The sequence below is a fragment of the Cricetulus griseus genome, chromosome 2 (assembly GCF_003668045.3).
Source record: "Cricetulus griseus strain 17A/GY chromosome 2, alternate assembly CriGri-PICRH-1.0, whole genome shotgun sequence".
Lineage (NCBI taxonomy): Eukaryota > Metazoa > Chordata > Mammalia > Rodentia > Cricetidae > Cricetulus > Cricetulus griseus.
The window spans coordinates 64639427-64660998 of NC_048595.1; the positions used below are offsets into that span (position 1 = coordinate 64639427).

The 21572-nt window shown below is 41.3% G+C and overlaps 1 protein-coding gene across 3 annotated transcripts in view; it reads left to right on the top strand.

The window, feature by feature from the left end:
- The window catches only part of Ttc39b (tetratricopeptide repeat domain 39B), a 108009-nt gene extending 95938 nt beyond the window's left edge, over positions 1–12071 (top strand). For all 3 annotated transcript variants that reach the window (XM_027400198.2, XM_027400200.2, XM_027400199.2), the window contains 3 exons: positions 189–303; positions 2134–2250; positions 4946–12071. In XM_027400198.2, the coding sequence (XP_027255999.1) occupies positions 189–303; positions 2134–2250; positions 4946–5036 (323 nt within the window). In that variant the 3' untranslated portion in view covers positions 5037–12071. The remainder of the gene's footprint in view (positions 1–188; positions 304–2133; positions 2251–4945) is intronic.
- The last annotated feature ends 9501 nt before the right edge of the window (positions 12072–21572 follow it).

A 21572-nucleotide genomic window follows, 5' to 3' on the forward strand; every position in this document is an offset into this window, starting at 1 on the left:
TTTTTTAATGGTCCCCCTAAAACCCAACAGTGATTAGTTTTCCTCTCAATTAGGATTTTTGGAAAATACTTTTGTGCTGGCATGGCAGCTCAGTGTTTGCCTTGTATGGATGAGGCGCTAGCACTCATCCCAGGCACCACAAAAAACAATGAAAATTTCCCCTTTTGTTGGCTTCTTGTTGTTTTAAGACTTTGCTGACTCTGTGGATGATGAGTGCTTGGTGAAATTACTGAAAGGATGCTGCCTCAAGAACTTACAGCGGCCCTTGCAAGCTGAGCTGTGTTTCAACCACATTTTAGAAAGGTAAGAGCCAGCTTGGGTAGAAGTTGTGGTTTCAGGGGAATTTCTGGGACAAAGTGATGTGCCAAGCCTGTATCACAAACAAAGCTACAGTCTGCATGGGATGTGGCTTTATATATTTCTACTCAGTGTTTAAAGATGACCCATTTCTTGTATGTATGGTGATCTTTTTTTATAGCAATGACAGTGCTGCCCTGATGCGAATTGGAGCAAGGGTAGATGCCTCCCTAAGGGATGTAACTGTTCACTTTGTACAATGTGGGCCCAGTAACAGTGGCCCCTGCCATTGTCATAAAGAAGCTAGAAGTTGCATCTAATGTCAGATCTCCTGAGTTTTAAACAGACATTGGCTCGGTGTTTTTGAAAACACTGCAAGCCGTAAAGATGGAGGCCATACAGTGTCCTTACTCATGACAGTATTTATGAGAATATAGGACACAGTATCTAGTTCCCAAATAAGGCAGGTCACTGTATTTGGTGAACATACTAAAGAACTATACGTACAATTCTGGTTTACTGGTGTTTTCATAAGGTTCAAGGGCCAGTGACAACAGTGACCCTGTGTGCTGCTTGCTTTGTTTTATTGACTCTCACAGGGTGTCATTTGCTTCTGTGCTTCAGTGTTTGCATTGGGACATCACCTTCAGTGGGGTTAAGCTGTGGAAGAGTTTTCCTACCCTACTTAGAGGCCACTGTCATGTTTAACAGTTTTTGCATTTCTTGAGCAATGTAAATTTGAATTGCAAATGTCTGGGAGGGCTGGCCAATTTGTTGTTAAGTTTCAAAGAGATGTGTTTTGTTTTTTCTTTATGTCAAAAGTGCAGGCAAAAGGAGACTATCATCCCTGTCTTGTTCTTTGCCTGTGAGTGGGTTTCTTCTAATGAGCTTTCTCCAAAGCACAGATTCTACATTCCAAGCTTAAGGTGTCAGCTCCAGCCACCTGCTTTCTGTGTCTAGGGCCTCATCGTCCCCATGACCACAGAGACTCAAAGTCTCAGGTCTGTCTGCAGACCCCAGGGCTCATTAGCACAGCTAGTCTTGCTCTTGCTTCTCCTTGGCATCTGAGAGTAGTTTGGGTGATAGCCTGGTAAACTGAGCTATGGATTATTGTCATTATGTTTAATTTATTTTAACTTTATTTTAAAAATTACAAATTTATTAAAAATTAACTAAAGTTAACCTGGCACAGAAACTATACAAATCAGTGAATAGTCAGAATAGCTATTCGAAATAGAAGCTATGGGGTTTCCCATTAGATTTTATGCTTTTAATAACCAGTATAGTTTCATATACTTATCCAACACAAAAAATAAAAAATCCATTGCAGTTAGCATTAGAGACACAATTTGCTCTAGATTTAAAAGACTGTTTGTTACTCAGGCTTTTTCCTGAACTTCTAGGATTTCATAATGATGCTGAAACCAGACTGCCAGCCACGTAGTCATTGACGGTTTGAAGAATTCTAAGATTATGTATGAAGGAAATTGATGCTTTGTTAAATGCAAAACTAATGAGACTTCCTTATTACTGAATTTAGAGTCACATGCTCAGGAAGGTGATCTTGTCCTCTCTAGGTTCATCTTGAAGGTCTGTGTGTGTAGATCTGCCTGAGAGGCAGTGCCATATTGGTGCTGGCTGTACTTTAAGGAACAAAAGATTAGTGTATGGAAGTGTACTCCATTCCATAGGTTGTTAAGGACCATATCTGTGGGAACAACAGCCTTCCTCTGGTGATAGTCTTAATGTTGTCTGGGAAATGAAGAATGATACCTGTTTCAAATGATACTTCTTGTGTTTTGTTAAGACTTAATTGATTTTCATTTGTCCTTTTAGTGAAAAGCTACTGAAGTATGACCATTATCTGGTGCCATTCACTCTGTTTGAGTTGGCATTTTTGTATAAAAGCCAAGGGGAAATTGACAAGGCCATAAAGGCCCTAGAAACTGCAAGGTGAGTATTGAAGGTGACTTGTCCTGGTGACATGGAGTGGGAGACATCAGTGCCAATTCGACAGCAGCAGTGACATCATACTCCATGAAGCTAATGAGTTAATGCCAGTTAGCGTGACTGCTTTTGCTAACTTGGGTTTATTTTTGAGCATGGGCTTTTGCTGTAGTTGTACTGTTTCAAGACTCTCAGCCTATTGCTCTGTGGCTACCTAGAGATGTTATGTGTGCACAAGATGTGTCTGTAGTTTGGTTGGTAGGTGGATAGTGGTGCTTTCTCCTGACTGGCAAACACTCAGAGCAACAGGGTTTTGAGAAGAAAGAGACACCACTCAGGGCTGTAATACTTGGAGGTGGCTGCTAGATATCTACATGGAGAGGGTGAGCTGGAGATGAGATGTGCAGCCGTGTTCAGTGCTAAAGTCCAGGCCACATGGATACAAACCGAATTCCCCAGCACAGAGAGAGTGTTGATCAAAACCATTATCCCTGAGGTGGTTAAGCTACAGAGCAGGAGATGGAGGTCTTGGACAGTGCCTGGAACATTCCAGTCCCAGGATTAAGCTGTAAGATTTGAAGACAAAGATAAGACTAAGTGGAGTTAAGTGGATGGCAAGTTGTTAATTTTCTATACATGTCAAGGTTTTCTACACATGAACAAGGTAGGTGTTCGAAACAGTCAAGTGCAACACGTGGCTCAGAGAGTTAAGAACTTGTCCACAAACATGAAGACCTGAGTTCTATTCTCAGAACCTACATAAAGGTAGAAGGAAAGAACCAACCCCACAGAGTTGTCCTCTGACCTGCTCACAGACTCTGTGGCACGCATAGGCCACCATACATCATATACACATCCAAAAGTAATGATGAAATCTCTGCATTCATACAACTGATTATCAGCTAAGAAGCATTCAAATATGAAAAGCCAAACATCTGAAAATCCTGAGAATGGTTGCTAATGAGTGCAGCTGCCAAGAAGTTGAGGGACATAATACCAAAACTATAGAGATAGTGTGTAACCTTGACAGGGAGGTGAGGAGAGGAATGGAATCAGCTGCTGTGGTAAGGTGTTAGGGGTGTTTGCTGTGAATAGAGTGTAATGGGGGAAGAAGCCTGAGGGACATGGTGCCATCAATTTCTCCCTAAAAGAGAAATGGACAGTGTAGGAAGAAACCACTTTATGAGGTAATTTGTTGGACATGAGGACAGCTGATGTTTCAGCTTTGGTGTCTGTGAATCTTCAGAGGGGCTGTGGGGACACTGCACTGTGCTTCTTCAGAGGGGCTGTGGGGACACTGCACTGTGCTCACTGCTGCTTCAGATGTTCACTGTTGGAACATAGTCAGAGATACTCAGTACAGATGGAGCAGCAGGTGATGCGGAAAGACAGTTCTTTACCGTTGAAAAGCACTCAAAGCCACCACTAACCCAGACAGTACCGATAGGGCAAACATAAACATACTCTCCCGTCATTTCAGGACTGTGTCTGTCTCCAGTTCCCCTTCATAGCATGGGCTTTTCAAAGTGGCCAGAAATTGAAAAAATACTCGTTCTTTGGTAAATCTTAGTAAAGAGGTTCATTTTAATCTGTGAGCAACAGTGTACTAATACTCATCAAAGTGACCAAGAAAGTGTGTTTAAATTTTAAAAAAAGATAGAAACACTGCTTCAAAGCAGGCATTGACTGCCTGTCTGCCAAGGCAGGGTTTGAAACCAGGAGACTTAAATTGAAGCGGTTCCATCCGTTTTGCCAATTCCTAACAATTTAGCAAGGCAAGGTCAACATGAAATATTTAAATCATTGTCTTAGGGTTTCTGTTGCTGTAAAGAGACACCAGGACCACAGAAACTCTTATAAAGGAAAACATTTAATTGGGGCTAATTTACAGTTCAGAGGTTTAGTCCATTATGGTCATGGTGGCACACAGGCAGACATCGTGCTGGAGAAGTAACATCCAGATCTGCAGGCAGCAGGAAGAGAGATACTGGGCCCGGCTTGAGTATTTTGAAACCTCAGAACTCACCCCCACTAACACACTTCGTCCAACAAGGCCACACCTCCTAATAGTGCCACTCCCTAAGAGCCTTTGGGGCAATTTTCATTTAAACCACTATAGTCAAATTTTCAAGTAATGTTTGGATTTTGTGCTCCCTGCTTTTCTGTGGTATTGCAGATTGACCTTGGATTCTCTGTGTGCCAGGCAATTTCTCTGCCACTGTGTTCCACCCCTGGCCTTCTCACTGAGTTTCACCCTTTGTCTGCTTGCTGCCCTTTCTCAAACTGGTCTGATTGTGTCATTAGTGACAAAACCACTGATAACTTGCATGAGAACTGGAATAAATGATTTTGGGATCACAAGGTGACCCTGCTGTCTTTGTTAGAGTAGTTTCAGGTGGGTTTCAAGGTACTTTTCTTGTGTTGAATAATGGGTTGTTTGTGACCATTGTATTATGTAAACCTGACTTTACATTTTCCTCTAAAAATACAAGTTGAACCATTTAGCAATAGTTAAGAAAATATGCCATGCCCTCACAACCTTGCTATAGTTGTGGTTTGGTAATTAGAATGCTGCAACTCAAAGCATGGCCTTTTCAGTCACCACAGGGGAAGCTTCTGGAAACCCAGAATTGGAGGGGTGGTGGTACCCTGCTAGACAGAGAAATGCTGACTGTACAATTTTATTCTTCATTGTCTTCAGAAACAACTACAAAGATTACTCCTTGGAGTCTAGACTACACTTCAGAATTCAAGCAGCCCTTCATCTCTGGAAAAAGCCATCTTCAGACTGACTGGAATGTACAGGATGGAATCCTCCCAAACAACATGGACTCTTGCTATGGAGATCAGTCCTGGCCAAGGTGGAAGCATGAGGGAAACTATTGTCAGGCACTTCCTGTCTCCTGAGTGGCTTACTGTTGGTCTACATACTTTCCCCTATGGAATGACATCCAATATTGTATAGAAATTCTTATACTCTGCCTTTAAAAAGAATTTCACATTAGATTTCAATTGAGGGGTGAAGTCTTTTTAAAAGACTGACAGGTACAATAAAGTCTAGTTAGATTATTTATTTTTTTAATGTGAAAATTAATATTGTTCAAGTAGCAAATGGCTTTATAAGCTAAGCCATTTTTAGATTGGCTTGTCCTTTAAACTTCAGAGATATTTTATTGCTTAGTATTTAAATCAGAGCAGAAATAAATATCACATCTAAAATAATATAGCAGTGGGTTTCTGAAGTTCTGGAAGAGAGAAGCAGAGGGCCCGAGGGGTGACATATTCCTAGGCTGAAGGGCCTGCGTCTCTACAGGGTGATGCAGTTGTCAGCTCTCGGGTTTCCACTGTCTCAGTGGTTGAAATGAAAGTTTTTCAGAACGATCCTGTTTTTGAATGTACTCATATCTGATTCAGTAATAGCACTCAACCATACAGACACATTTCTTATGTATCTATGGGTAAAAAAAGCTGTATTTTAGAATTCTCTAACCTTAGTGCTGAGCCTGAAATATAGGCTATGACTGCTTTTCTTATAGTAAGGAAAAGTCCCTGTTGCTTTAAGTGGTATGTAAAACATCACTCATTTTTACACTTAGGATGTGGCTGGCCCAGTGCTAATGTATTTTTGTTTTTGTTTTTGATTTTTAACATCTGGGCTATGTTTTGGTTCTCTGAGTAGGAACCAGAACTAGAGCATGGAGCTGGATGAGCCAGGCTCTGCTACTGGTGAGCAGATGACTTTTCTGGAGTTCCCATATCTGTTAATCACTGTGTCTTTCTCATTTGTGAACTAGAAAAAGAACAGGTGACATTAATGGTCTCTTTGAGTTTTAGAACCGTGAATCTGTTGTGTATTAGGTATTTTCAACAGTGTTTAGCATTTATCTACACTCTTCCCATTTAGAATGTTTTGTAGTGTTTTTTTTCAACCCACCTCCCCCTCCACCCAATCCACTGCCTATGGTCGGTGTTACAGCTAAGGTCCAGATTCCATCCAGTGAGGAAAAACAGTTCATGAGTCCATGAATCTGGGATTTTGTCCCATTTACTTGTCTAGGTGACATTGGTTCCACCTTTACCAGACAGAGCCCAGGTTTGTAGTTAGGAGTCTCTCTCGGTTGGTGAATACTTAACAACACAAAACAAATAACTTACCCTTTCTAGGACTTGGGTTTTCCAGTGGGAATAACAAGGTAGCACTCCTTGCTCTGAGGCCTCAGTTAGATGGTACATTCGGTAGTTTTCTGTACCCTGGGGAGGCTTTATACATATGTGTGATTCTGATAATTATGGCTCTGTGCATGGATTACAGTACCTATAAAGAAGTATCTGCTGCATATTTGGTCTCTGCTATAAAATGAAATGAATGTGGGCATTCAGAAGCCTTTCAGTTCATGCATTTAGCACTGACAGTAGCTTACATTATGGAGTTGTTCCTCTGTCCCCTACTTCAGTCCCCATGCTCAGCAGGCATTGGTATTGGGTTACTTAAGGTACCATTTCTTGATCAACATCGAGGAAATATTTATTGAAAGAGCTGATTAATGCACTTTGAGTCAGAGGACCATCCCTGACTCAATAACTTGGGGGCAGATATCATTATATCACATTAATATGAATTATACAACTAGCTACAGATGGAAGGGGAAACACATTGTAATGCTACTATAGAAATATGTTCAATAATTATATATAAAACTTGGAAGAAAAGTGTATAAATTCTTTAGAAGAGCTTTGATAACATTATTTTAAAAGCATATAAAGTCATTAAAGACTATAGCTGGGTGTGGTAGCACATTCCTTTACTTAATCCCAGCACTTGGGAGGCAGGGGTAGGTAGAACTCTGAGTTTGAGGCCATCCAGGTCTACATAGCGAGTTTCAGGCCAGCCAGAGCTACATAGTTAAACCATGTCTCCAAAAAGAAAAATAAACAAAAAGAATATTACCCATATTTTGTGAGAAACCGGCAGAGCTCATGGTCTGTAACAATAAATTCCCATTTTGGTATAAAATAAGAAAAATTAAGCTTAAAAATGACCATGTTAGGGGCTGTAGAGGTGGCTCAGCAGTTAAGAGCACTTCCTGCTTTTCTAGAGGACCAGCACTTGTTTCCCTGCACCCATGTCAGGCAGTTCTCAACTGTGTGTAACTTCAGAAGACCCAACACCCCCTGCTGGCCTCCGTAGGCACTTGAACAAACATGGCATATGTTCACATAGAAGAAACACACACATACACTTAAGTAGATAATCATTTTTAAATGACGACTTTTACATTATCAAACAAGTTCACCTGTGCCATTTTTTTTTGTTTTGTGGTTTTCTTGTTTTTATTACTCATATGCTCTTTGGCAGTTAGCAGTGTGGACCATCTATCTAGTGGCTTTATAAATGCTGCAATAGAATTAATGCCACAGACATTTATCCATTTCCTGTCATGTTCAAGATACTGTACCAGCACCAATTTCTTAGGATGTTTGTAAGGGTCATCTTTCAAAATGTGTCTTTTGATTTAGGACGTTTTGTGGAGAGCAAGTGCCCAAGACACAACAATTTATCTAATTGTCTTTTTGAGAGGCACAAGTAGTGGGTTAGGTTTCCAGTTCGTCTAATGACAGTTTGTATAGCAAAATTACCTCTGTTTATTTTTAAATAGCGAGTCAGTGTTCTGATTGGTGCTTTGTAAGTATAAAGGATGTGTTTCAGAGCTGTGGTGAGTAGGAAAACCTGGAAGGTTAACTACACCAACTCCTGTGTATGTTTGAACGCTTGCTCTTCCTGCATATAAGACACATTCCCAAGTTACAGAACAGACAGTGGCTTTCCATCTGTCTTGAGGACAGGGGAAGACAGTGGGTATGAGCTACAGGGAGATAAATTCTAGATTCCTAGGTGTGAAGGGCAATCTGTAGCCCTTAGAGCAATCCAATGGTCCAACCAGCTCCTTGGAGAGCAGTACTGGGTGACTGTCATTCCTCCCTGGTCTGAGTGCCTGGGTTAATTGAGTTGGAGGTTAGGTTATTCTTCAATTTTTTGATCAGGGCTTAAAACCTGTGGTGTGGAAGGGTGAAAAGTGAGTGCCTCCTCTTGAAATAGAAGTGCGTGTTCTTTTGTCAGTCATTCTATTGTGATGGACACATCTGATTGTGTATCATCTCCATCCCTGTGAAGTCTATCGATCTTCTTGAGTAGAGTCCCATTCCCTGGACAATAAGAGTAACAAGGACCAAGTGGAAAAATTAATTCTGGAATTATTCTGGTTAATTCTCTAGACATTTCATTTTTTCTATTTCTTTCTAATCCCTTTGTTTCTCTGTATTCCTGAGTCACCGATTATGGTGCATTTGGTTGAGTTTAGTTAATGCAGTTTCCGGCGATTGGAATCCTAAACGTTTGTAATTCATCAGGTCTGGATCTTAGAAAATTATTTTGTCCTTTTCACCCTTTGAACGTATTCTTCTTCTGCTCTCCTCTGTCAGGTGTACTAGCCACTTGTCAGCTGTGGCTGCTCCACTTCTGAAATGGCCATGGGCGGTGGGACCTTCTTTCTTGCCTGCAGCAGTTCCCAGAGGCTCCCTGGGTTCTTGCCCCCTGGCATTCTGGCATTTGATTGCTCTCTGCTGTGACTGCCCGTTCCTCATCTGTTGTATCATCTTGTTTCAAATCTCTCTCAGTGGTTTACTTTTTCTGTTTAAGTGCCCTTAACAGATGAAGGTTGGTCTCACCCGCCTCATGCCCCTGTGAACTCCTGTGTGCCCATCTAAAAGTCCTTATTTTTAAGATTGCTAGGTTAGTCTTATTTTATAAACTATCTTTGCATGTGACAATAGTTAGGTAGATTTCAGGAATAGGATAATTTCTGAAAAATTTAGTGAACCCTTTGTGATACTTTTACATTATCAACATGCTAACATTGACCCTCGTAGCTAGTCCAATATACTACTTAAAAATTGTTAGGCACAATTTATCCACTTAAGGAATAAAATGGAAGATGATTTATCTAAATTTAAATATTTTATGCCTTCCAGTTGCCTTTTGTGAGTATTATGAGTGTGTGTATATTATGATATACAAAAATATAAATTTTGATCTCTTTAAGCACCTCTTTATTAGATACAGTGATAGAGCTAATGTATCAGTAGACTGGTCTATAGATAAGTTAGACTGGTCTATAGATGAGTAATAGAAAACAGTCCATATTGGCAAATTCTTCATGCCCTTTAAAGAGTGGAAGGATTTCTCTAAATAGTTCTCCCACAGCCCAATTATTTGCATATTTTTCTGTATGTATTATATTTCTAGAATCCTCCCTCCCTAGTTCATATTTTGGTCTATTGTACATTTGCTGTTAGCTTTTATTAGAATGTTGAACTTGAAATGTGATGTAAAGGGCCCATCAGACTCTATCATCAAGGAAGCTGGGGTTCGTGTTGAGTGGCTACATCTGATCTGGACAGACGTTCATATGTGGGAACATATTTAAGTCCATTCCAGTCCATTTACTCCATTACTTCAGAAAGAAGTGACAGAGGAACTATCTTGTATTGAGATGGCTGAGCAGGTTCTCAGCCTGAACCATTCAGAGGATATATAGAATAAGAAGACTAAGCCCTGTGCCCTCCTGTGTGTAGTACATAGTAACATGTGTTCATCACAGTTACACTGCAACAGAGAGGTGTGCAAAGATCAAAGCAGATGCCTCATTGTGTTTAAATAATAAAGACTTTTGTACATGCCTGCAGCTTGAATTTTATTTTGCTTTATTTTATTATTTTTGTGGTGCTAGAAATGGAACCCCGAGGGCTGGTGTATGTCTTGTAAGTGCTCCACAACTGAGCCACATCCTCAGCCCCAGGTGGAATATCCAATAGGAAAAATCAAGGTACAGTAGTAACAGACTATAGTAAAGACATAGTGTACCTTGTATGCTAACTCAGTAGTTCTTAGACTGTATAGCTAAAGGATGAACTTAGGACATGTGCATATTACATTGTATGCATCTTAACTTTTTTTTACTGCACCTTAACTTTTTTTTATTGCACCTTAACTCCCCCCCCCTTAGGGCTGAATTAAAAGTCTTATTTATTTGGGTACCAAAAGAAAATAGAAAGAAATTGTTTTCAGTGAAACAGAACTGGTAATGAGAGTACCTGAACACATTAAAGAATATTACTTGCATTTAATTTTGAAGGAATTGCATCATTTTGAGCTTGAAGTATACTCAGTTTGAAGATGTGATATATTCTGCTTGAGGAATTATACAGACTTCTAACTATAGTCTTGTCTTTAATAGAGTAGAATGCCCAGGCCGCAATTTTGGAGCTAATAAATGCATATAAATAAGTCTTCACAAGTTCCCTTATTTACTTCCTTCCTTCCTTCCTTCCTTCCTTCCTTCCTTCCTTCCTTCCTTCCTTCCTTCCTTCCTTCCTTCCTTCCCCACAGTAGACAGTTACATGCTTTCTGTATGGCTCTCCTCTTGCCCACTCCTGTCCCAGGGCATAAACCAAGGGTACTGGCACACTGCTAAGTAAGCACTGGACCACTGAGCACTCAGCCTAGGTGATTTATTTTTAAGGAAGTAATTTGAGAGAGATTGTGGTAAACATTTTAAATCTCAGGCTTTTGGTTCTATTTAATGATGTAAGAAAATAGCACTGTTGGGTCCAGATTACCCAAGATTTACAGAGACAGACACGTGCTGTATAGGAAGGCAGTTAACAGTTAACAGTGTGCTGCACTCAGTTACCATATCATGGGGGATTCTAGAGCTAAGTGTTTATTTTTTTCTGTCAGCTTCTGAACACCTGAATGAATATTAACTGTCTCTTTATAGATTACTATTTTAAAATATTTATTGCAGATGTTCATAGAATACTTAATTTTTGATGCAAGTTATATACAAAGGCATATATATTTAATAATTGAGATGTATTATTTTATTGTACAACTTATTTCCAAAGCCAGTTTACTTTGTAGGTGTTTGTCTTTTGAGAATTTTTTTTTTTCTTTTTACTTTTTACTCAAAAAGTAAACCTGTCTTCTCTCTGGCTTGTAAGAGGCCTTCATGGTAACATTTGCCTTTCACTTATTTTTGGATTAAGCAAAATAAAGGCAACTGTAAACTAATTTGGAGTTTTCAGTTGAATCAGTCAGGCTCCCATTTGTATTTAGGATTCAGTGTCATGCTGCTCAGACTTGGAGGTGTCTTGTCCTGGCCTCCTTTCCCCATGTTACTTGAGCATGGCCTGTAGTTTATTTTCAGCAGTCAGTCTTACAGAGGAAAACCATTGTAGAACTTGAAGAGGTTAGGACTCTTTGTAAAGTGAATGTGTTATCAACATCCATCTGCTAATCAATGGGTTTTAGGTTCAGGTCCTAGAGAGGGAAAGAGACCATTTAGAAAGTTTTCCATTAGTCAAGGAGGAGGAAGAAGAAAAGTGTGAACTATAGTTTTCATGTGTTCCCATGACTTTGTATGCTGATTTTGTGTCAATGGTATCATCTGTGATGTGTAGTGAATGTAGATAAAGATTTAAATTTTCAACATGAAGACAACAGTTCCTGTTTCTATTTTTACACTTTAGACAGTTTTGAAAACAGATGTCATATTAGAAATTGTATTTTTAAGTGCAAATAAATCAATTTGAAAGTCAGTGTTTCCTTTTCCCTCCTTTGTATCTTATAGAAGACTCTGTGTTATTAGATACATATTTGAGTTGCCAGATTGTTTTCAGAATTCTATATTTTCATATTGCTATAACCAGGTTACCTACAATGTGCAATTGATTTGTTATTTAAATAAATGACACTTGATGGAATTACAGTCTTGTTCTGGTTGATCTACATGTGAAAGCTGGAATTAACATCCATTTGGCTGGCCTTTAATTGCCATGTGATATAGGCTTGACTTTTTGTTTTTTGGTGAAACTTCCTTTTTTCTCCCCCCAACCTTATAGACAGGTGTGAAGGCTCTTTTTAAAGCCATGTTCTTGGCTAAACGAAATGGTATAGATCATTTACCCTGAGGGAGGGAGGGAGGGAGTGTTTGCCATCTCTTTCATCTTCGTATGATTTTTTTAAGATGCCCAGGAGTTTAAACTAGCTGCTGACAGTCCACTTGAAGCGTCTGTTGTAGCAGGGTGGACAGAGTGCTTGTCTCCAAAAAGCAGGTATATATGTAGATTAGACTTGTCTAGATCATTGCATGCAATTTCTCCATCAAACCATTTAACTGTGCCAAACTCCACTCAAATCTAATGTAAAATAGGAATGACTCTTCCACTCCATTCAGTGTTAAGAACCATCAAGGGACGTGCAAGAAACACAGTGGACTAGTCTAATATCAAGTCCTTTTTTCTGCAGCACAAGCCAACCCCCCTGTATAGAATGTAGTCTTTTGTTTCACTTGCTAACAGAAGAGATGGAGAAGTGCAGTCTAGATGTGGTCTCAGGAAATTAGAAAATGAGGGTGATGAGTAGGTTGATTGTGCCTTGTCATCATTCTTTGGCCATTCTAACATGTCCTTTGGAATTTGGAGAGACCTAAATATGTATTTCTAGATCTTGGTCACTCAAATTTGGCTCTAGAATTAAGCTATCTTACTCCCTTTGACGCGAGAGCCGTGTGTGTGTGTGTGTGTGTGTGTGTGTGTGTGTGTAGACAATAGATCTGCAAATACATTAATTCTTGGCAGATCTCTGTTCCATGGTTCCGGGCCAGCCAGGGCCATCGGTAAAACAAGATTGCTCCTTTTATGGAGCTTGTTGGCCAGTAGAATGAGAAGCTGAGAAGATTTTTCTAACAGGGACTGATCATCTATAACCCTCGGGCAGGCTGCCAGTTTTTTTTTTTTTTTTTTCAAGTGTGTTATTAGAACATGGCCATTATCACTTACTAGCATATTATCTATTACTGCTCTCCCACTACAATGAAGCCATGTTAGCAGGAACCTTAAGGCCTTCAAACTTAAAAATGCTTATTATCTGGTTCTTTAAAGGCATTCAATTGCCCTGCCTTCTGTAGATGTTGTTAATTGAAATAGAAAAAAAAATAGAGTTAATAAAGGGAACTGGGAAGGTTAAGGAGGGGAAGAGGATTAGCTGTGGTTGTGAATGATCTTCTCCCTGAAAGGGTGAAACCAGAAAGCACACTTGGTCAGGAGCACAGCTAACAGAGATCTAGGGGAGCATATTTCAGGCCCATGAGACACGGAAGGCTTTAACAAACGCTGCACCTTACATGTTCTAGAGTCATGAACAGTTGTGTAAGTGGCCTGGAGGGAATGGGGAGCTTAGAAGTTAGGTGGGAAGTTAGCAGAAAGGCTGTCTTGTTAGCTATTGAATTCAGCCTGCTGTGAGCATGGATTCCATCCAGTGAGTGACACAAGAGGCCAGTGGCTGCTGCATCCTCAGTGGATTTTTGTCATACATGAGTAACCCCAAACTCGGGTAGCCCAAATGCTTTATTTGGATAGCAAGGAGACTTCCTTGTCCTTTAAGAGAGACATTATCCTTGTTACACTGGACAGGAAATAAATCAGAATTGCGCTCAGGAGGGGAAAATATTTTACTTTGATCGGGATCTGAACACTTTAAAAAAGACAGTCTGGATCGAAGCTAGTCAGTGCCTTCTTGGAGGAATAGAGAAACGTGGGAATATAAAAGCCCTGAGGGGGATCCTCATGATGATGAGAGAACACACACATGTATTATAATGGGACCATTTTAAGAACTTTTACTCTGCAGTAAGGAGCCATTTGTTTTCGGCAAGTGAGTGGCACGAGCCGCTAGTGGTTAGGAAAGGCTGTTCTGAGTGTCCTGTGGGCAGAGCCGGAGGATTGGAGCCTATGACTAAAATCTAGCCAAGATGTAATGACCACCAGGACCCACCAAAGTGTGACATCTGTTGTTTGGGCCTGAAAACAGGAAAGATGGAGTGATACCAGCCAAGATGGGAGGTATTGCCAACAGTAGACATAGCTCTGTCTACATAAAGACAGCTCTCATCTCAAAGGGCAAGAGAGAGTTTATTGTGGAGCCAAATGTGAGTGAGCATTGCCCTGGAGTACACATTTAGTTACCCCAAATTCCATGTTCCAATGAGGTAGCGATTTTATGAACTTTTTATAATAACAGAACAAAGAAAGTCAGTCATGAATCAAGACACTTTTCAAATACATTGGTGGACATGTCAAGTAGGTGGGTTATAGGAAGACGGGGACAGCTCTGCTACAGGCCTCCGATGCTGTCTGACAACACTTAGCCCTTTGATTGGAAAACTGTGTTTTTGTTTTTCTAATTTATCCCACGGGATTTTTAAAAAATCTGTTAGGATATTGGGTCCTACACAGACGTGGACAAGAGGGAACTAAAATAGCCAAGATAAATTGTAATCAGCCTTTGGGCTTAGAACACCCAGGCTCTCCACATCCCGGTTCAACTCAGTCGGCAGGTTCTTTCCTGGAGTGCTTGTTCACACATCAAAAGTCGGTTTGGGCCTGGCAGTGGTGGTGCACGCCCTTAATCCCAGCACTCGGGAGGCAGAGGCAGGCAGATCTCTGTGAGTTCAAGGCCAGCCTGGTCTACAAAGCTACACAGAGAAACTCTGTCTCGAAAAAAAACAAAATAAATAAAACAAAAGTTGGTCCGGGTCATAAGTTGAAGATCTTAGCTATCTTGAGTTTGTGAAGGCAAATGTGTGAATGACTCTGGAATTCGGAAGAGAGGTTTGGGAGCCCTCAATAGTGTGACTACAAGGGTCCAGGCTTCTTATAGCAGCTGCAGTGGCAGCTGCCACAGGTTTGGGAATAGAAGTTCCTTCCCAGTGTTGAACTGGATGCAGGCTAGAAAGGAGTAGGAAATGGCACAGTTATCTGGGATGAAGAAGTTAACAAGGTCATGATACAAAACAGAGAAGGTATGGAAACTGGGGCTCCAAGAACAGTTTATGAAAATCAAATATAGCTTTAAAACAGTGTAGATCTAAATATTCAGAAGCAATCCTGTTGCAAAATCTGTAACACAAATGAACACGAACAGTGCTAATAGTTACAACAGAGTGGTGGCAGGTGAACACAAGAACCTGGACAGTGATAGCAGAGTGGCAGCATTCCTATAGCTTCAGGCTCATCCTGTAAGAGCCTAATTACGTTGAAAGAGAACACGAAGCTCCCCAGCTCTGGAAGGACAGTGTGACAGCGCTTAACCACCAAGAGGCTTCCCCTACCCGATCTCATCACTTTTCATTTTGCACAGTAGTACATTTTCTCAATACAGCTTATAGACCTCAGATCCTGGGAAGAAAACGTCCCGTCAAAGGCGGTATATCCTAAGGTGCTGCTTACAACGCTATTTCCCACTATTACATAAGTGACACTCTGTAACAGATTAGCTTGTCAAGTGTGACAGCTGCCCACACAGTTGAACTTCTGGGATTAGGAACTTATATTTAAATTGGTTCCCATCAACTAAGGCAAGTCTGAATAGACATGCCACATGGCCTGGTGTCTTTCGGTCTCTCCTTAAATAGACAGGAGAGCTTCGGGTAGCAGCCCTTGGGACTAATGTTTTCTTAAGTAACACCCTGTGCTGGCTAGTCTTAGGTTAACTTGACACAAGTTAGTTATCTGAAAGGAGGGAACCTCGGTTGAGAGAATGCCTCCATGAAATCCACCTTTTCTTAATTAGTGATTGGTGGGGAAGGGCCCAGCCCATTGTGAGTGGTGCTATGCCTGGGCTGGTGGACCTATGTTCTATAAAAAAAAGTCTGCTGAGTAAGCCATGGGAAGCAAGCCAGTAAGCAGCGCCCCTCCATGGCCTCTGCATCAGGTCCTGTCTCCAGGTGCTGCCCTGTTTTGAGTTCCTGTCCTAGCTTCCTTCAGTGATAGACTACAGTGTGGAAGTATAACCCATGTACACCCTTTCCTCCCCAAATTGCTTTTTGGTCATGGCGTTTCATCACAGCAATAGAAACCCTAATTAAGACACACCCTTTCCAAGTTGTCTTGCTGTTCCCACTCTCCCCTACTTCAATTTGTGCTCCTTCTGCAATTGACCTTTGGTGAGGCATCTAGGGCTCCTGAGACCCTTGGCAGGGACCCAGAGGAGCTCCTGGTTGCACGTATTTGGATCTGTGGGCCTGGCCTTCTGGGATGTTGTTACATTTCCCACTGTCTGCTCAGGACCACTCAATTCAGATGCATGTAGAAATAATGAGAATTCTTTGTGCGCATAAGTGTGTTCTTAATTTAGTATTTGTGTAAAGTTTTCTTTTTCTTTTTTGAGGTAGCAGCTATCAAGTTTGAAAAGCTGTTGATGTCTTCATTGGCCTTTTGAGGGCAAATCTTAGTTCTCTGGGTTTAACATCCTATAAGCAAAGCTGGACAGCATTCCACAAGTAGCCTCTCCCCCATTGCCTGATTGTAATAGAAAAAGAAAGAAAGAAAGAAAGAAAGAAAGAAAGAAAGAAAGAAAGAAAGAAAAGCATGTGACAGGAGACATAGGAAAACCTCAGAAGTGCCTGTCATCAGGACCTGGAATTAATTATAAATTCCATGTGCCCTTAAGGACAAATCAAGCCTGTTGGATTGGATAAAATGAAAAAAAGGTAAGTAGTACACAAGTCAGCAAGATCTGTTGATAAAACTTCTAGAGCCTTTGTCTGAGGTTTCAAAGACTCCCATATATCTATAAGATTCACAGAGTCACTTGAGCTTTAAGTAGAAGGGGAAACCTATCGTAAAATCTCAAATCTTAATTAAGCAAATTTTGCTGAAGTTGAACAAGAAGCAGCTGCAAGGGGGAAGATTTATATGCATTTTAGGCCCACTTTCAGAGCTTCACCTTGTCCATGGAGCAGAATGGAGCAAATTGTCGGGAGTCTTGTTTTCTGAGCAACCAGTTATATCAACATTGAGCATGCCACAGCCGCAGCCAGCATGCCACTTCCACAGCCAAGCATGCTGAAAAGTAACATGAAAGGAATAACCAAAAATCTATTTAGAATTAAGCCAGTAATTTCTGCTTTTGTGATCATTTCCAAGAATTGTTCCTATCCAAATATTAAATGGAAAACAGGAAGAGTTATTCTAGTCCTGTGAGCTTTCATTTTATTTTTCCTTTACTTCACTTATTAATGATTTGTGTGAGTATACTATAAATGGTTTTAAAGAGAGCCCAAAGTACTTAAATGATACAGAGACCATGTTCTTTAGTTTAAATTAGAGTCCTGGGATTCTGTTTCTGGATCTGTCCTTATCAAATGATAAATCTTATTTTTTCAAATTAAATCTATTTGGCCAATTCTGGATAGAATTCAGGGATAGAACTAAATGTCTTTCATCTGTCCATGGCATGGCTTTTCCAAAAAGAGATGGTCTCCTTCATTCTAGGAAAATACAAGTGCTGGCTGTACAATGCTTGAACAGATCTCCTTTATATTTTCCCGTTTCCATCCCTCACTCTCACAGTTCCTTTGCAAGGCATGCAAACATTTATGATGCTTGTCATCATAAATTTCTTCATCTCTGAAGAAATGTGACTTCTGGACATTTCAGAGCTTGCAGATTCTTTTAGTTCGTTGGACATTATCTGAGATTTAGGCATAGCTTTTATCCAGTATAAACAAGAATACATTCCTTCACCACTCTTCCCTTCCCAGGTAATCTTCCTAAGGCCAAATCTGAGAAGGTTTTACCACATGGCTGACATATTGTTAGTGAAACTGTAGCCCTTGGAAATATGTAGGCCTGTGCTTGGAAAGGAAGGAACTGGGCTTGGTGGGTCACACCTGTAATTCTAGCAGTCAGGAGGCAGAATAATTACAATTTGGGGACTAGCCTGGGTTATGCAGTGAGTCCTTATCTCAAAGAAGGAGAACGAGGAGCAGAAATGGAGAAGATATCTGGGAAGGCCTGGATTATTCATAAGACAGAGATGGTGTTGTTTGATATGGTGACCTTTGAGCCACATTCACCAGAGTTGTTCATCACCATTACCAGATGCTATTCCTTGGCATTGGCAATCAGGGTCTGGAAGACTGGCCACAGTGTGGCCTAGTGTAGTAGTTCTCAGATTTCCCATCTTACATGTTTCCATTTTTTTTGAAAGGAATGGGGATAGAGGGAGAAGAATGCATCCAAAGCATCTTTGACTATTATTGCTACCTAAGCATCAAAGGAGGCCGTGGAGGAGAGACAGTGCGTCATGCTGATGCAATCCTCTCGACTGCCAAGATTGTTAGTATTCTGGCATCTATACTGGCTTGCCCTTGAGGTTCTGACAGAATACCACCCCAGCTGCAGCCACTAAGAGTGAAAGGACCCTGCCTGCCTCTCATATCTCTCTCTCCTCCCTCTCCCCTTCTCTGCCTATCTCTCTGTCAGTCCTTCCCCTTTTCCTCTGCTCCTGTCCCCAGAGGCTGGCTTCTCCCTCCCCTACCCTCTTTTCCTATTCCCTTTCCTCTAATTAAAAACAAAACAAACAAAAAAACAAAACAAAACAAAACCTTCCATGTGAGCTCTGTCGTATGGCATCGTTCTCTCCATTACAGCAAAGATGACTTCCTCTTTCTCTCTACAAGAACTCTATGCCCTTAGACTTAGTTTACATGTGCACATAAGAAATAGTAAGTGCCCACGATTTTATTAATACCTAGACTGTGTACTCATTGGGTCCAATTTGGGTGATGGAGAAATGACCTGAACCTTCAGGAAAATGGTCCCAAAAGGGGAGGTGTTGAGTGGGAGGATTGGGAATAAGAAATAAAGAAGACAAAAACAATATATGGGACCGGACAGGGGGTTTTGCATAAGCTGATGGCTTATGCCAAGCAAGTTTATTAAGAAGTATAGCATCAGCTGAGTGGTAGTGGCACACACCAGCACTTGGAAGGCAGAGGCAGGTGGGGTCTACAGAGTGAATTCCAGGATAGCCAGGGCTACACAGAGAAACCCTGTCTTGGGGAGGGGTATAGCATCATATATACTATTTGTAGGAGGAGACTGGGCCAAGGTCAGCAGAAAGCTAAAACAATATTGGCAAAGAGAACACAGGATACCCCAGATACAGCTAGCTACCTTAGGACTGATAACCACAGCCCTTCATGGAAGGAAAGCTGAGTTCCCAGGAACCTAAACCTCAACTCCTTCAAGGGCCTAGCCCCAGCCCCAAACTCCACCTCTTCAAGTCAGTTCCTAAGCAAGGACAGAACTACATTTCTTCTGTGCTTTCAACTGGGCCTCTGAGAAAGCCTTGGGTTGGTCTGGTTCCCAACAGAGGAGCACACATTCTCAAAACTGGATGTTAAAACCCCATATTCCCTAATTGGTTAGAGAACAACAAGCTAAGGCCAGGTCAACAGAATTTCTTGGTGTGCAGTTTCACGATTTTAAAATGTCCAACTCATGGGGATGCACAAGACAAGGTGAGAGGTGAGAGCCATAGGGTGGCTTGTTCAACTTTGTGATGATCAGAGCAAGAAAGTGTTCCTTGTGAGCTAGATGTGCACCTGGATTGGATATTTCATCTTGGTGTTGAACTCTAGGGCGGAGACGGGAAGGCAGACCTGCTTCCCTCATTAGATTAACTTTCCTTCCCGATATCCTCTGTTGTCTTCCTTCTCCATATCCTCTATCGTTGTTTTTCTCAAAACAGTCATCTGCATTTCCTTTTAAAATGATGCCTGAAATTGGTCCAAATCTTAGATGTTATAATAGATGTGACTTTACCTTATTCCTTCCTCACCCATTTCATTGTAGACTTGGTTTTCTGGTTTCTTTGAGCAATCTTTTGCTCTATGATAAAAGGTTCTGTAAAATGACTCCCAAGGAAAGCAGCTCTAAGGCCAGCCGATTTCTTCTTCCAGATGGCCTGTAGCAGTCAGCCAGCCCTGGCCCCTCTCACTGCCTCTGCTCACAAACTCACAGTGCACCGCCATGCATGCTGCTGACAATCCCTGGCTCTCCAGCTGCCTTGGCTCTTCTGGCAGCAGCACTTCCTTGGGGAGGATGTGGAGAGGAAGCAGAGGCTGCCTCCTTTCCTGTCTTTGTTGGATGTGTTGCTACAGCATGGCAATGGCTGCTCACATTTAAGCTGGCAATTAGAATGAGGTCAAGCTCCCAAGCTGCTGTCTGAAGACTCACAGAGCTTGTGTATCTGGAGTTATGGCTTGCTCACTCCTTTTATTGAGTGTCTTTGGATTGAACATAAAAGAGGAAGTCTGCAATAGACCTTGTCCTCTACTCACATATAGGTGTTTTGCATTCACCCAGGAAGTTTCTAAAGCCTTTCACGCTATACTCAAGTCGGTAGGCTTAGGCCTCAATTCATGTTTGTTGGGAATCGTTGGGATGATTTTTTTTTGTTACATTTCAAGTACTTTCCCCTTTTCTGTGATTTCTTTTTACTGTAATAAATTGTTAAAATATACTGACCATGATTGAACATGTATCTACTCAAATGAGACTATACAATTATAAGCAAATTTATACAATCATAGGGATGAAAATAGCCAGTTATAGAAGAAAACACAGCTACCCAAAATGAGACTACTATAAGGGCATTCCATCCTTTCTTTGAAGTCCACAGAACCCCGCAGGGCAAAGAGTACTGCAGCTGCAGGGAAATGGTGTCTGTCTCACTTGTGCCTCCGAATCTCCTCTTAGGATGTGTGACTCAGTTTACATGTGGAACAGAAGCAATGAGGACACATGAGCCTGCAGCTGGTTCCCTGTCAGCCTTTTCATTTTAGGAAGGCTCAGAGGCAGGGACGTGGGGTTGGATGTCTAGGATTAAATGCACCTCCATTGTGCTCCAGCCTCCTCAGCTGAACAACAGTTTGCTATACCCAACAAGCCAGAGGTGTGAGCCCTCAGGAATATTTCTGGGTAGGTCTGTCTGAAATAGTGTACTTGGGCAATTTATTCAGGTCATCTGGGCAGCTGGTGTGACAGAAGGGATGGGGGCTGTTGCGACAGTTGTGGTAAAACAACAGCTCCCTGCAGGGTGAGAGGCCTTAACAAATATCTAAGGTGTGGAGTGGCGCCTTATTTGGTATTGGAAGTCCTAGTTTTTCTTTCTTTTTTTAATAATTCAATGTATTTATATTTTGTATGAGTGTTTTGACTGCATGTATATATGTGGATCACATGCTTAATTGGCAAGGCCAGAAGAGGGCATTGCATTCCCTGGAACTGGAACTGCAGACAGTTGTGAGCTGCCATGCAGGTGCTGGGAAATGAACCCTAGTCCTCAGGAAGAACACTGGGTGCTCTTAACCACTGAGGCACTCCTCCAGCCCCAGAAGCCCTTCTAGAAACACCTTTTC